The 14,389-nt window shown below is 42.1% G+C and overlaps 1 protein-coding gene across 3 annotated transcripts in view; it reads left to right on the forward strand.

Moving 5' to 3' along the window:
• Positions 1-14,132, forward strand: part of LOC137133937 (protocadherin-1-like) — a 189,334-nt gene extending 175,202 nt beyond the window's left edge. For 2 of the 3 annotated variants that reach the window (XM_067518102.1, XM_067518103.1), the window contains exon 5: positions 6,182-14,132. In XM_067518102.1, coding sequence (XP_067374203.1) covers positions 6,182-6,603 — 422 coding nt within the window. In that variant the 3' untranslated portion in view covers positions 6,604-14,132. The remainder of the gene's footprint in view (positions 1-6,181) is intronic. The other variant, XM_067518105.1, reaches the window with a different exon arrangement.
• The last annotated feature ends 257 nt before the right edge of the window (positions 14,133-14,389 follow it).

The following is a 14,389-nucleotide window of genomic DNA, read 5'->3' on the forward strand; positions in this document are numbered from 1 at the left end:
ACTTTTCAAACTTCCCCTGATGGAAAGTGCTGATGGAAAACCGGATGGCACCAACCAGTGCAGCTGCCAAGTATTGACAGTTTAAAGTCACGGTAGCTTTCCCACGAGTTTGTGAATGTTCATCATGCTGCAGCAAAATTTATACAGTGAATGGAGTAAAGATTTAGCCTTTGCCCCTTTGGTCCAATCCCAACATCTGCTATAGCTGCACATGAGAACTAGAGTTTGCCTTGGGCTAAGGAAAGGTATTTGCTTTTACCTACGTTTGCGTGTGCGTCATGGTGACCTTACATAGTCTGCACTCTTTTGGAGGATCAGTTGTGCATCTCTAAGAACTTCCTGTTAAGCAAGATGCACATCTGTACTTGGCCAGTGGGCCAGTATCAGGTCACACGAGGAGGAGGTTTGAGAAAAAGGTCCTGGAGAAAAACACTGAGCTTGTGAACCACCTACATCCGCACACCTGCCGTTTATGTCACGAATGTCATTTTCTCTGCTGTGATCTCAGCGTTGCCGATGCTTCTGTTTATGTTGTGCAAACAGTTCTGGTTTTGGTGTGATAATTAGGCCTGTCCTACGCAACCAGTGACGCAGATGACGCAGCCATTTCTTGGTAAAACACCAAGCACATCCTCACCCTTACACCAAAGACTGTAGATACCATAAATAAGGTCAAACCTAATACCAGGCTTGTGACTAGTAGAAGCCAAATGTGTTAGGTTGCCTATCCACTACCCAAACCTCTACAACCTTATTGTTCACCTTGCAACATAAAACACACGGTTCATTAAGGTTGGCATTGATAATAAATTGTGATGGATACCGTGCTGCATTGTCATGGGTCTTACTTTTCTCCAACCTGCTTTGGGAATGAATTTCTGCAACTAAATCGGGGGTATTACTGAGGAGGTGTTACTGAGCACACGCTCCAGGTACTTTCAGGCGTTGGCACTAGTGCTGTTGATCATGATTAGTGAGGCAAATAGTTCATTATATCACAGCAAGAACTGACGCAAAGACAGTCTGGCAGAAAAAGGCAGGCAAATGAAAAAAGATGAAACAGATAACAGAAAAAGTAAAAGCCACAGTGAACAATGTTGAAGATTTGTGGGATGCGAATTTGTGCCTTTGACCATTCATATTATCTATATGCTGTTTCTTCTGGTCAAGAAGACCGAACCGTTTGGTAAAAGACTTAGTTTCTCAATAAATCCTTTGTATCTCTGAAAACCATGAATGTAAGTAGCCAGATTTCTCGGCCACCTGTTCGGGTGATAAAACTCTCCTAAATAATCCAACATTTTGATCCAGTGACTCAGGACGTAGACTTGGGCTTCGAACCTTCCCTCCTCCAAGGATGTTAAAGTGTCTTTGGGCCTAAAACCGAAACCCCTGTGAGTCATTGTAAGTCATTGTAGATAAAAGTGTCTGGCAAATAGAGGTGTAATCCTTAGGCCTTAATAAGCAAAAGTGCAAAGATGAAATAAAAACTTCAAGGTTCAAGGAACTAAACTGACGGTAGGTGAATTGGAGTGAGGAGTCTCAATCAAGGTTTTATTCAAATCCTACAATGAAGTTTGTGCTTCAGTCATTAATGAGAATCAGGGGCAGCAGAAACGGCTGAGTCAGCTCAGTCTCTGATCAGCCTTTGATGATGATGTGGGCTTGAGGTGAGCAACAGCATCCCGCTCATGTCCACCACCAGAGCAAGGCCTTATTAGCCGAAACCGGTATTGATCTTACATCGTAGCCACAACCCCCTAACCGCCCAACCTCCAATTAGCTCCAGCTCAAACCAGAGCCAATTAGTTCTTGTGTGTAATTAGGACGAACATGACCCCCATCAGCCCAACACTAAATTCTGTGATTAGAGGCACAGATTGCTGTGCTGAACACAGAATTGCTCTCTGATTGGCCCCAGATTTTATCAAAACACTATTAAGTCGTCGTTACATATGGAGTCATATGTTGAGTATGTTTCATTCATAAAATGGAGACAGCATGCATTATTTAATGATATTACACAGCAATTACGTTTCCATTATTGTAGTATTTGCAAATTGTAGTTGGCATGTGTGACATGACTTGCATGCTTTCATTCGGGGTGAGGCGTGAAGCAGACAGGTGCTACTGAGGCAACTGTTGGATCACATTATAGTGTGACTGCAGTGACTGAACAGAAGGACAGCTTCAGGTTTATCTCCTCTTGTACTCGTAAACATCACCTGTTCGAAGATGGTTCCCCTGAGAGAGACACTGCACTCTGACAAGTGTCACAGAGCTTGAATACGTGACAAACACAAACAGACAGAGGGGCAAGTCTTCCAGGAGGAACATCTGTAACTGAATGCAAACAAAGCTGTAAAACAAACTGTACATTGTTGACATGACACATTCTCACACTCTGTGTGGATGGAGCCTAAAACTCTTTCAAAATAAAAGTCGTTAAGAATAAGCCAGTTTATTCTTTTGACAACAGTCGCAGTCAGACGTGATCGTGGCACATGAGGAAACCAATCATCTCTTCTGCTTTAATGCCACATTTTCTCAATGTATTTCTGTTAAATTACTACAAACCAATTGTCCCGGATTCAGCCTGGACCTTTTTTGGCCCCTGGTTTTATCTGGTCGTGGACCAGTCAGTAATTCAAGCTTTTCTAAAACTTCCATCGACCTCCAACCAGAGTTTTTCAACTTTTCTTTCTCTGGACAAACAGAATAACTTCTTATTGTGACTGAGTTGTTTATATAAATAAAAAACCAAACTCATGCAAATTTCCAGTTTTGGGGAAGTTACTTTTTAAAAGTTCTATAATACAGATTTCATTTTACTACTTTACTTTATTGACTTCATTTATATAGCACCAATTCACAACAAAGTCATCTCCGGGCACTTTACAGAATAAAGTCAAGATTATAAAGATGTATAAAGAGAACCCAACAATTCCCCCTTGAACAAGCCATAGGCAACAGTGGAGAGGAACAACTCCCTTTAATGGAAGAAACCTCCAGCAGAACCAGGCTCGGGGTGGGCGGCCATCTGCCTTGACCAGTTGGGGTGAGTGGAAATTAAAGAGAGAAACGAAAAAGAGCAACAAAAGCAACAACAGAACATCGGGCAGGTTGGTAGGACCAGTATCTATGTTACAATATCACTTTCCAAGAAGGTCACTTGTTACTTTTGAGCTACTGTGCTTTATAATAAAATAAATAAACTAAAATTTAGTCTGATATAAGGTCAAGTTATGAAGCTCCACATATCACCTACTCATTTCTACATTTCTCCAGCTTTTCAGAGCTCTCACACACAAACATTCATTTGTCCTACTCCAACCTGCTAAAAGCCAAACCTGATTTATTTATACACAGATTAAGCTGGACTGGAGGAAGTGGCCAGGTAACAACTTACCTTTTCATGCCAGAATCACCTGTCCTAAATGCGGCTAACGCGTATTCTCCAAAATCTCCACTAAAGCCAAATTAACTCTTTCAAAGAGACCGGTTTTCTTCTTTTTAAAAAAAAAAAAAAAAAAAAAAAAAAAAAACTGATTTAGCTAAAACTTTTACTTTTTTTCACCATCGTACTGCAGGGAGACATTAGTGTTTCTGCAGAATTTAACATATGAGTGTTGTGCCAAAAACCGAAAGCCTGCCAAAAAGTGATTTTCCTACACAAATTCATTTTTGGCCCCTGGAGGTTGTTGCCACAAACTCTGAAAACAGAATAGGGGATTTAATTTGTTTGGACTTGATAATTACCTTTACTTCTATTTTAAGAATGTCATAATAGAAGTTCTAAGACGATATTACATAAACTAATAATTACCAAACTTATAAGGCAGCATCTTATGTGACTGCATAAAAACCAATTTTTACCGAGAACCTAGCACGAGTAGCTAATGAGTGACCTAAGGGAGGTTTTGTAATAGCAGCAAATTAGCCACAGGCTGCTTCTACAATAGTTACACACACTAGTTGCACACTAATGTGATCAGAGAGGGAAAGAAAAAGATGTCCGTCAGTGTTTGCTTAGTCACAGTCACTGACAAAATGATGCTACACAGAGTTTTCTATAGTAAGACAACTGAACCTACCAGCTGTGGAAATGGGATGAAGAAAGGGTTTAACAACAATTCTGAATACAAAGTTCGAGTCAGGGGTTAGATGTCTTAGTTTGCCTGCATGCTGTGGTCCAGCTGGGCTTGGCTGCTGAATCCTTCTTCTGTTGTTGTTGAAGTGAGTCAAGTTTAGAGTTTGTTCAGCCATGCAGCTCTGAGGGCGCCCGTTCCCCATAAGCCTCCTGCTGACACGACGTTCAAAGGCAAAGCACTTATTAAACAGCCGCTCCGAACTCAGCAGCCACTCGCACATGACTTAACATTTTGCAAGCTCCTTGCTTTTTGCATGGGAAGTGCTTAAAAACCAAAAATACACGGCAAAGGCGGCCGTGAGAATGTGGGGAGGGAAAGGGGGGGAGAAAAAATACAAAAATAAAAAAGCTGGGAGCGTGGTCGCAACTCAGCACTCCCTGGGATTAGAACGTACACATCACCTCGCAAACAGACAGAAAAGCCGACTGTAGCTCCTTTTGCAAAAAGGAGGCAATGAATTTCAATTATGCATGAAGCAGAGGGCATTTTGAGAAATAAGCGCCATTTCCCGGGAGGACCGGCACCCCCTCCACCTCCTGCAAGCCTCCAGCCTCCAGTATCAAAGAATGATCTAATGTCACGCACAGAAGAAAGGTTACTTTCTGCATACGCATTGATATTTCTGCTTCCATCTCTGACCTTTTTCCATTCTAAGCTGTGATTTTTTTTTTTTTCTTAATGCGAACTCAGGCCCACGTCCGTCTGTCTGTCACTTTCTGTCTGTCTGTCTGCCTCACGGTTCTCACCGTGACAGATTAAATGGTATAAAACACCAGAAAAAGAAAAGTAAAGCAAAACCACGAGGGTGGAAACCTCACAATAATGTCATTGTCATGTCATTAGGTAAACTGAAAAAAAAAGTGTTACAGTGTAATTTTTACCTTAATTGGCTGTTTGTGCTACATAATTAATGTCTGAACAAACCCGAGCATGTTCACGTGCCTCCTTTAAATCAGCTGATCCTGTTTCACGCTCAGCATCCACCGTTTGATATGTGGTTTCCGTCTTTCAGCAGCAAATTAGGCAGCGTTCCTGGCACTTTGTGAACTATTAGTGACTTTAAAAATACACATTGAGCTCTAATTAATTTCTCTGGTATGGAGGGAGCCCTGTGTGCGGATAAAGGGATAATGACAGTTTTAATCAGCATCTCCTGTGCTTGGCAGCCTGTGTGCAGCTGAATTGTGACACTGCGCTCGCACTGTAGACTCAGGTTTGTTGGTTTTTAGAGGGAAAAAAAAAGCCACGTTTACTTTCCACAGAGAAATACCAACATGTGTGATGGAAAACCTCAAATCAAATAGAGGTGTATTTACAGTGAACTTTAACTCAATTTACCATCTCAAAGGAAATTGTTTTGTTTCATTAAACAAAGTCACAGAGCAATCACAGGCAACATTTCAGAATAAATACAATAAATATCAGTAGAATATAAAAAAAAACAAAAGGGGAAATTAGATCCAAAAAGGAACACTGTCGAAAATTATCCAGCAAATTGCTGATGCAAACTAACTGAGCTACATCACAAGGAGGTTAAATACAGAAAAAAAACGGTGCGACGTGTGAGTACAGGGGTTCTGCAAAGTAACGGCATCAGGTACTATGAAGTCTGACATTAATAAAGAGAAATACACTGAGACAAAATGTGTCAAAATGTGTCTGCTTTTGTCCGTCTCTTTGTTTTTCAGCAGGGGTTCATCTCTTTCACCTTGCAGCCTCAGCAGGCTCTGATAAACCCACTGCTCACAACCAAACAGCACACAGGCCACTTTAATCGGTGCAAAAGTCGAAGGTCTAGCGGCTAAACAATGTATTTGTCCAGGTGGAGATTAGACCAGGGATAAAACAGGTGGACACAAAGGGGGGTCAGTCATGCTGGTTTGTTACAGAGTTCTTCTCCAATTCATGAACGTGCTTTAATAAGAGTTTGACCCCCTCATTAAGGACATGGTCATTGTCATTTCCATCAAATCCTCTACTGTGTTTCCAGGTCACTCATTGCTTTTATTTTGCTGTTTCTCTCTCTGCAGACCTCAGGCCTCTTCCCGACGTGGCAATGACTGGTAACTGCACCCGTGAGTGCACTGAATTTGGCCATTCTGACTCCTGCTGGATGCCCGGTCAGCCTTCCCCCAACCGAAAGTTGTCCAAGAATGCCCCCAAGCTCTCCACCTTCGTGCCTTACCAGGAGATGGACGGGCAGGAGCAGCTGATGGCCAATGGCAGCCCCAAGCCCCTGGCGACGGAAGAGCGTGGAACGGGCGGTGGTGGCAGCAGCTCCAAAGTGGCCAACATGCGGTTCATGACACCCTACAGCAGTGCCTACCCCGTGGGTGGAGACTCGTCCAGTAAAGACTGTGGGCTGGAGGAAATCCCGCTGAGCCAGGCGGTGGAGTACCACTCAGCCACCACCCCAACCGGCCAAACCTCCAAGAGGGAAATCTACCTGTGAGAGTGCAGCTCTCCACATTAAAACCCCGAGCAACCTCCCTACAGTCCGGATCATTTCTCGTTGCTGCTCGCCACCGACTGCCCCACCCCCTCACTGCCGCCCCCTGTGCCTATTACTCGCTGTGCCGCAGCACCGACTCCCCTTCTTCCTTTTTATAACTGCATCCACCGTATAAGGCTTTAGACTCTCACCCACCTCACCCACTGCCACCGCCGCCACCCTCTCTAGAAACCAATCAAATGTAAAATAGAATTACTTAAAATCAATTGAAGAAAACATGCAGCTCCTGCTGCAGCAGAAGGAATGTAAACTACACCACATCGTTGTGATAATTTAATGGGAACTATTTAGCTACTCACGTATTTGAGTTGGATTTTTGTGCGTTGCTTTAGGCTATGTTGCTGTGTTGGAACACAAAAAGAAAAAAAAACCTTGAGGGGAGAATTGAGGAACTTCTTGTAAATCCTACTTAAGTATACTGTGTAATGCTCTCTATCCAGAATTTTTGGGATTTGCATTTGTTTGACTGTTCTTTTTAATTTTATTCCTGTCGACTCTGGAGCCTCCTGGACATTTTCGGACTGAGTTGCAACAAATCAACCAGGCTCGTTTTTATCAGGAACAGCTTGTCCTCAACATTGCAATGTTTGCAGAAATGCAACTGTTTTCCAATCTTTGCAGTTGTTATTGAGAACATCGTTTTTTGTTTTTTTTTTCTTTTTTTGCCGCGAAGAGGTCATTTTTCAGTGTACAGAGCTGTATATACTCCAAACAGTGATAGAGGAAGCTGCTGTGGCTGTATGTGTGGATCCGTGGCTGTCGTGCTGTCTGCAGATCTTCATGTAACGTTGAATTGGTGGACAGATAAACCTTTGCATGTACAGAAACGACGCCGCGGCCTTTTGCCGTCACACTGCAGGAACCTGGACTCTTGAGCATCACCGACGGTGCCGCATTACAAACAAGACTTTTTATTTTAATTCTCTCCTCTACAACTTAACACAGATGAATTTGGGTTCGTCAGGGGACAAAACCATCAGAGGTGCACTAATATAAGTTTAGTCAGAGCTGACAGATATAAGGGGTTTGGCCAAAGCTGGAAACTGGTCATTCATGCTGATGTCACTAGTATAGTACAATTTAAACTTCAAATGGATTTATTCTTTCATAAACCTTATCAAAATAAGTCACATGAAAACATGCACATTGTGTTTTTCCTGCATAGAAATAATTTTTTTCTGTCCTAATATTAAATTGACTATTTCACCTGTTAACAAGCTTGTTACATGTGAAATTATTTCCTCAAACAAATCTTCATATGTAAGAAAACCGAAAATCTCCATGGCCCCACTACCAAAAGCTGCAGCGTTGGTCATTGGGAATTGAATTGCTATTCAATCAGCAAAACAATAATAATAACAGTTTAAAAGCAAAAATACCAAACATTGCATTTTAGATAAAAGCTTCTCTGTTATAAATCATTCTGACTTTGAAATGCATCTGAGGCATCATTTATCAGATATAAAAAAAAAAGTTCTTAACATTTTGTTTTCTAAAATGGGAAATCAAAAGAGTTAGTTTGGTGCTGCCCATATTCTTACTGCACACTAGTGCTAAAGTTTTCGTTTTTGGAGGTTGCTTGACATAAAGATGTAAAGTAAACCCTGACGAGTCTGTGAAATCTGTGTGTGTCATCCTCTGGGGAGCATGAATGTGATCCTACTTTGTGCTGGAAATATGCAGTAATCCAAGTGTCCTGATGGTGGTATCAGGGATCAGAGACTGTTTAGATTCATCCTCTGGGGAGCACGAAAGTGATCAGTAAATTTCATGTCAAGGTCATAAAAATTAACCCAGTTCATGTGGTGGGTATCAGTAAGAACAAGTGTCCTGATGTGGCATCAGTCATCAGAGACACAACTCATCATCATCAGAGAATCAGAGACATACTCACCATCTTCCATATCAGTCTGGTCATTGGTTCTTGCAATATATTTGTTTATCCCAACACACAACATCCTCTTCGTTGCAACAGCAACACTGAATGTTTCTATTCCACGTCAACGTAAAAAAAAAATAAATCTTTTTCTGTGCTTTATTCTTTCCGGATACTTGAGCACAGGGAGCTGTATCTTGCAAATACTTGCAGTCCAGTGAGTAGCAGTGCACCTCTGCACATCACAGCTGTGGAGGTTGGAGTGTGTGTGGTTTGTGGCGACTGTGACCGTTTCCCTGCTGTGTTTCCGAGCACCAGGAAAGTGAGCTCTCTGGTCGGTGTCACCTCGCGTTAGCTCCCACCTCTTTAGCTGCTGAGATGTTTGGCATTAGCAGTATTTATTAAACCTGTTTGCTGCGCGTAGTGCGGAACTGTGGGGGCTGCTTCCCGTGGAGCTGAAGTTGCACAGGATGCAGGATTAATGACACCTGTACAGGCTGCAGTACACTAACACCCCCTCTGCGCAGAGCAGCACAGAAAGTCTAATTACAACCCGAGGCTCTGCACATTACCAGCAATAATTTGCGCCACTATAACTGAGCTGGTTTGGAAGCTGCTTCATTCTGAGCCACGTGTCGATGGCTGCCAAGGGTAATGTGAAATTTCACCTGTACTGATGCTCGCCAGCTGAGGCTAGATGGATGGAGGGAAAGGCGCAGTAAAAAATCCCCCTAACAATGTGTTTACTCTCATCCTGAAGCCTTAAAACAAAGTTGAAAATCTGATACGAATGATGTTTATAGAGTCAAGTGGAGTGTTTCAATGTAAAAAGATAATGAACGACCGTTTGACTTTACTCTCAAACATAACAGAAAATACTAAACCACTGTCCCAACGTACAAATCACCTTTATAAAACCCTCCACTCTGTCTCATTAATTTATGAAATCAGGACTCATGATTGACAGGAACACATTTTGACTGTGTTACGAAAAGGAAACACAGTAGTAATGAAAGCCACACTCCTCTGGCATAGAAAGGGGATTTGATTTATGGTCGGAGTATCTACCAGTTCAGAAACCACACACACAGTCCTTGTGCACATCAATCAGCCATCATTCAGTGGACGTTCGGCCCTCGCTGGGACAGAGACACTGCTGCGGTCCCTCGCGTTTACCGTCTTCCTCCTGGTAATTTAACGCCGGCGCTTGGAGACTCGATTGATTATTTACAGGCGGAGCATTGACTCTCCCGCTCACTATGGCTCAGTGTTTCACCGTAAACAAGCCGTTTCGTTCTTCTCCAAAATGCCAGCTCGGCACCTGGCCGGCCAGCGGTCTCCCTGGTGGCTGTGGTGTTGTGCTGTGTAAGGTAAAGACAGCGGAATGAGGCAGAAGGTCATGTAGTGTCAGTTTAACCTCAAGTCTTTGGCTCCAATTAACCCCAGAAGAAGAAAAGCAACCTCGGTGACCCCCAGTGCTGTTTGGTGAACTCTAGCCTTGCTGTTGGCTTCACCTCACAGCAAAACCTGAGACCCAGAGAGCAAACACAAATGATGTGTATGTGTGTGTGTGTGCGCACAATCATTTTGTCTTATTGCAGGTGTGAAACACAAGGCCAAGATGTCAGTGTGTCCCATTTAAAGCTGCATATGCAGCTGCACAGACATGGACGTAAAGTTTTGGTCTGAGGATTTGTGTGAGACTAGAAACACTTCCTGCTCCCTAGAGAAACACCTACATCCTCAATACTACCCATCAACCCCCGGGAGAGATACAGACACACATGTTGACAGCCTCTGTGTGTGTGTGTGTGTTTCTGCACACACACACACACACACAGCGTCCACTTCCTGACCTGCTGCCTTAACATTCACTTTCACATCCCTTCAATATAGAATAAAAATATGTTTGCATGTGTTTCTCACTTGAAACCATCATACAAATACTGCACCAAGAAAACAAATAGCCAAACTTAAGAGAAAAAGAAATGAAACACAAATGTAAAGGTCAGTCAGTTGCTGCCCCTCCGTGTGTCACCGGGGTTGGAGAAAGAAACAGAAACAGTGCAGCCTCCACATGAATCTACAGCCTTTTTCCTAAATTTGTGCTGATGTGCAGAAGTATAATAGAAAAACTTCTCAAAATCTATGTCTAGAACTTAAAATGCAGCCCCTCACAACTGAAAGTGTCACAACACCATGTTGTGACTCATTATTTAGAAAGTGCCCAAGTTCTCGTCCATAAAAGTCGTAACTCACTGGTTTCCTACTGACAAAAGCAAAACACAGCCTGCGTCTCCTATTGTACATTTCTTCCACTCTCCCACTGATCCCACAGAGACTCCACATGTCCTCTGAGCTTTTCCTTCTCTCTTTTAGCTCCTCAGTTTGTTTGGGGGGGGGGTTTCTAACATGCATACCATACTGTACTGTAGGTCGAAAGCTGCGATTATTGTTTGCCCTGATGCCCCTGTATGGTAAAGAAGAGTTATTACTGCAGTCAGAATGATCCCTTTCTTCCCTTATAGATCATATTTCATCAAATGCAAAACCCCAGATCTTTTAGTTTTATGTTTCTGGAGCTTAGGATCATAAATTAGTATAATAGCGTTGCAGACGCAGCCCGTATTTCATACTGGTGATGATCCAAACTTTGATTTATTTCACATAATCAACATAATCAACCCCGATCCAGTTGTGAAATTCTATTGGTCTCTGTATGAATTGGGTGGGATGTTTTTGGTTTCTGAGTCTCTGCAGTTCGACAAAAGCTTGACATTGTTCGACAGGATTTACTCTATTTCCCGTTTCCCCTACGACTCCTCACAGTCTGACTCTGTCAGTGACTGTGTGACTCAGTGGATTCATCTGTTCTCCCTCTGTCCCCACCATTTAATCTGGAACTACTTTGTGCCTCTCATGTAATCGTTGCTTTTTTATTTTTATTTTTTTGAGCTGGAAGCTGCATTGATGGTGTTGACGTCACAGACGTTTTGCCTGAATTAAATCAAAGTGACACAAAGCGACAGCTGACAGGTCATTTACCTGCATTATGTTTGCGGCGCCGTGGAAAATCGCTGCCTTTGTTCTATGGCGAGAGTTAAAATTAAAGCTCAGGTTTCTGCGCTTGGATACAACACAAAAGCTTATTATACCACAAACCCAACACGTCCCACATTAGAGCTGACACTTTAAATTAGTGATGGGAGGTCCGGTCGTTTCAAAGACTCGGCCCTTACAGCTCCCTAATTTACTATCACTAGGAGCCTTGTATTTTAGCCTAATTTAGCAATTATATATGGCTGGTGTGTTGGTCTTTTAATAAAAGCCTTATTAAATGTCCGTATTACACAAAACATACACACTTACTATTGTTTAACATTTTAATCAAACCCTTAATGAACAACTGAACACAGAACCACAGCAAACAAATCCAGTAAATAAAACCCAAAGTCTTAACATGATGACACGTCTGCCCCACTTCCTTCTTTCACATAATGGTCTGATCCCAGTCTGTGCTCGCATGTGGTCGGCCGCATGGTGAGCCCATCAAAATAAAGGCCGGACCCCAGGCTGCATGGATTCTCAGCAGAGCTGAGCAGGAGCGGCTGACAGTTTGCGAACGACACGTCACTACGATAAATTAGTGAACACAAGATCCTACATTCCCCACAATGCAACTCAACAGGCTGTTAAACCAGTGCACAAAGTTTGCAAAATTCAGGATTTCTTTGGTCCACATTCATAGTCTCCAAGCTAACCCTCATGACATCACAGTGACATCATCAGGGTTATTTCGTCAGACTTTAAACCAGACACTCGCCACCAGTGCCACAAAATATATACATTTATATTTTAACTATCTTATTACACTGTAGCTGCCACTTCAGCCGCCGGAGCAATGTTCGCTTTAGTGTCCCAACAAAGACACTCTGACATGTGAGCAGCAGGGGGATTGGATTCTTGACTCTACCTGCTAACTGCAAAAGGACTAATTTACCTTTTTTATATTTGCGAGCACACTTAGTGTTTTCGGGCTTTATTTCCTTCAATTTTGCCGCTTGAAATTACCTGCAGGGTTTCACTTTGATTTGATTTAGTCAGTGAATTCTGTGACCCAAATTCAACCAGTGCAACAATACACTGATCAGCCACAGCTGGCGTTAACGTTGTGGCTGAATGCTGTGTAAAACCAAGTAACAGACTGAGACTGGCATCGCTGTTCTACATGAAACCATGTGGCAAAGTTTGGAGCGGTTTGCTGTTTTTTTGGTTGTGTATTATACTGATGTTGGAGTCTGAAAACGAGGCTTCAGCTGAGCATGAAACAATCCAACTTTATAAATATTATACATTTCTGTTGTTGTCAGTTGTTTTATCAATGTTATGGATTCAACACTGCTATAGACACACTGTATGAATATAAATGGTCGTTGCTGTTTTATACTGGACGCGGTGGTGTACATGATGTTTTCTGAGCAGGCAGACTGGACTCTGTGTTTTCTATTTCTTTCCTCCACTGTGACTGAAAAGCTGATTCGACACAAACCCAAAATGACGAGCAGCAACTCAGCAGCCGGTCATTCGAACGTCCGGCCTCCCCAGAAAAACTACGGAAGCTGAGAGCAGCTGTGGATGCTAAGTTATCTGATTCATAAGGTCATGGTTCAATCCCAAAAACGTACTGTAACATGAGCGACACATAGCTTCAGACAAGAGCAGGTGTCTTTGAACAACCCAGAGAGATCAGAAGTGATGATTTCAGTTATGATCTTACATAAGAAAGCACTTTGTTAGTGTCCTAACATTGTGATAATTATTTAACTTCAGGTGCCCTTTTTTCCCAAAAACATGTGAAACATAGCAAACACATATATAAAACAGATGATTCGTGGAGATAACAAATACATAAAGTTCAAAAACGCATCCGTGGCAGCTCTGAGCTTCCGTACATTAAACATGAAGTGGAGAATTTTATTTTTTAACGAGAAGAAACTGTCAAAAACAGAGCTGCCAAATCATTTTGGTCTTTCCAGGAAGTCCACGTTTGTAGGCTAATTGTTGGTTGGTTATATTTATATAGGAACAATGCTAGTGATGCCTTGTTTTTTGTACAGTTTTATGTACATGCAAGTGTAGGTTTTTAAAAAATGAAGATGAAAAACTATATATTCAAACAACGTGAAGGATCCTGAACCTGTAGGGTTATATTGTCTAAAGTACCGTAGGCTCTATTAAATGTAGGAGTGATGAGTCAGGCTCAGAGCGGAGGATGGCAGCGTCTCTCCACCTTGTCATCCACCGGCTTTACCGCTTTCTTTCCTTTCTGTCATCTTCATCTGGGTTGAGTCTGAAGACAAATTGTATGTTGATTTTCTTGTGTTTGGTCTTTTTTCTTCTTTGTTTTTTGGATGGAGTTGGGTGATGTGTTTGTTCGAGACTCATCTGTTCTCTGTTAATTAGCATCCGCATGTTTGAATTTAAAAAAAAAAAATGTGGTCTTTTATTTTTGCTGAGCAAATCAAAGAAATGATATCTTGTAATTACTCCTTCCTTATAGCTTTACAATAAAATACATTGAGTCAAAGAAAGACCGAGGCTGTCGCTGTCTTTATTGGCCCTGAAGGTGTGAGCTGGGAACCAAACATCAAGGAAATCAGCTGACTGGCTACTGGTACTGGACCTTTATCGTCCGCTTGTTTTCTTGTAGAAGCAACTTTAAATATTTACTTAAGTATAATTTTGAGGTACTTCTGCGAGAGTATTGTATCCATTTTGTTACGTCTACTTCTACTTATCTTAAAACAAGTCACAAATAGATGATGTGAGTTCTTCTTCAGCCACAGCTCA

This window comes from Channa argus, chromosome 10 (genome assembly GCF_033026475.1).
Source record: "Channa argus isolate prfri chromosome 10, Channa argus male v1.0, whole genome shotgun sequence".
NCBI lineage: Eukaryota > Metazoa > Chordata > Actinopteri > Anabantiformes > Channidae > Channa > Channa argus.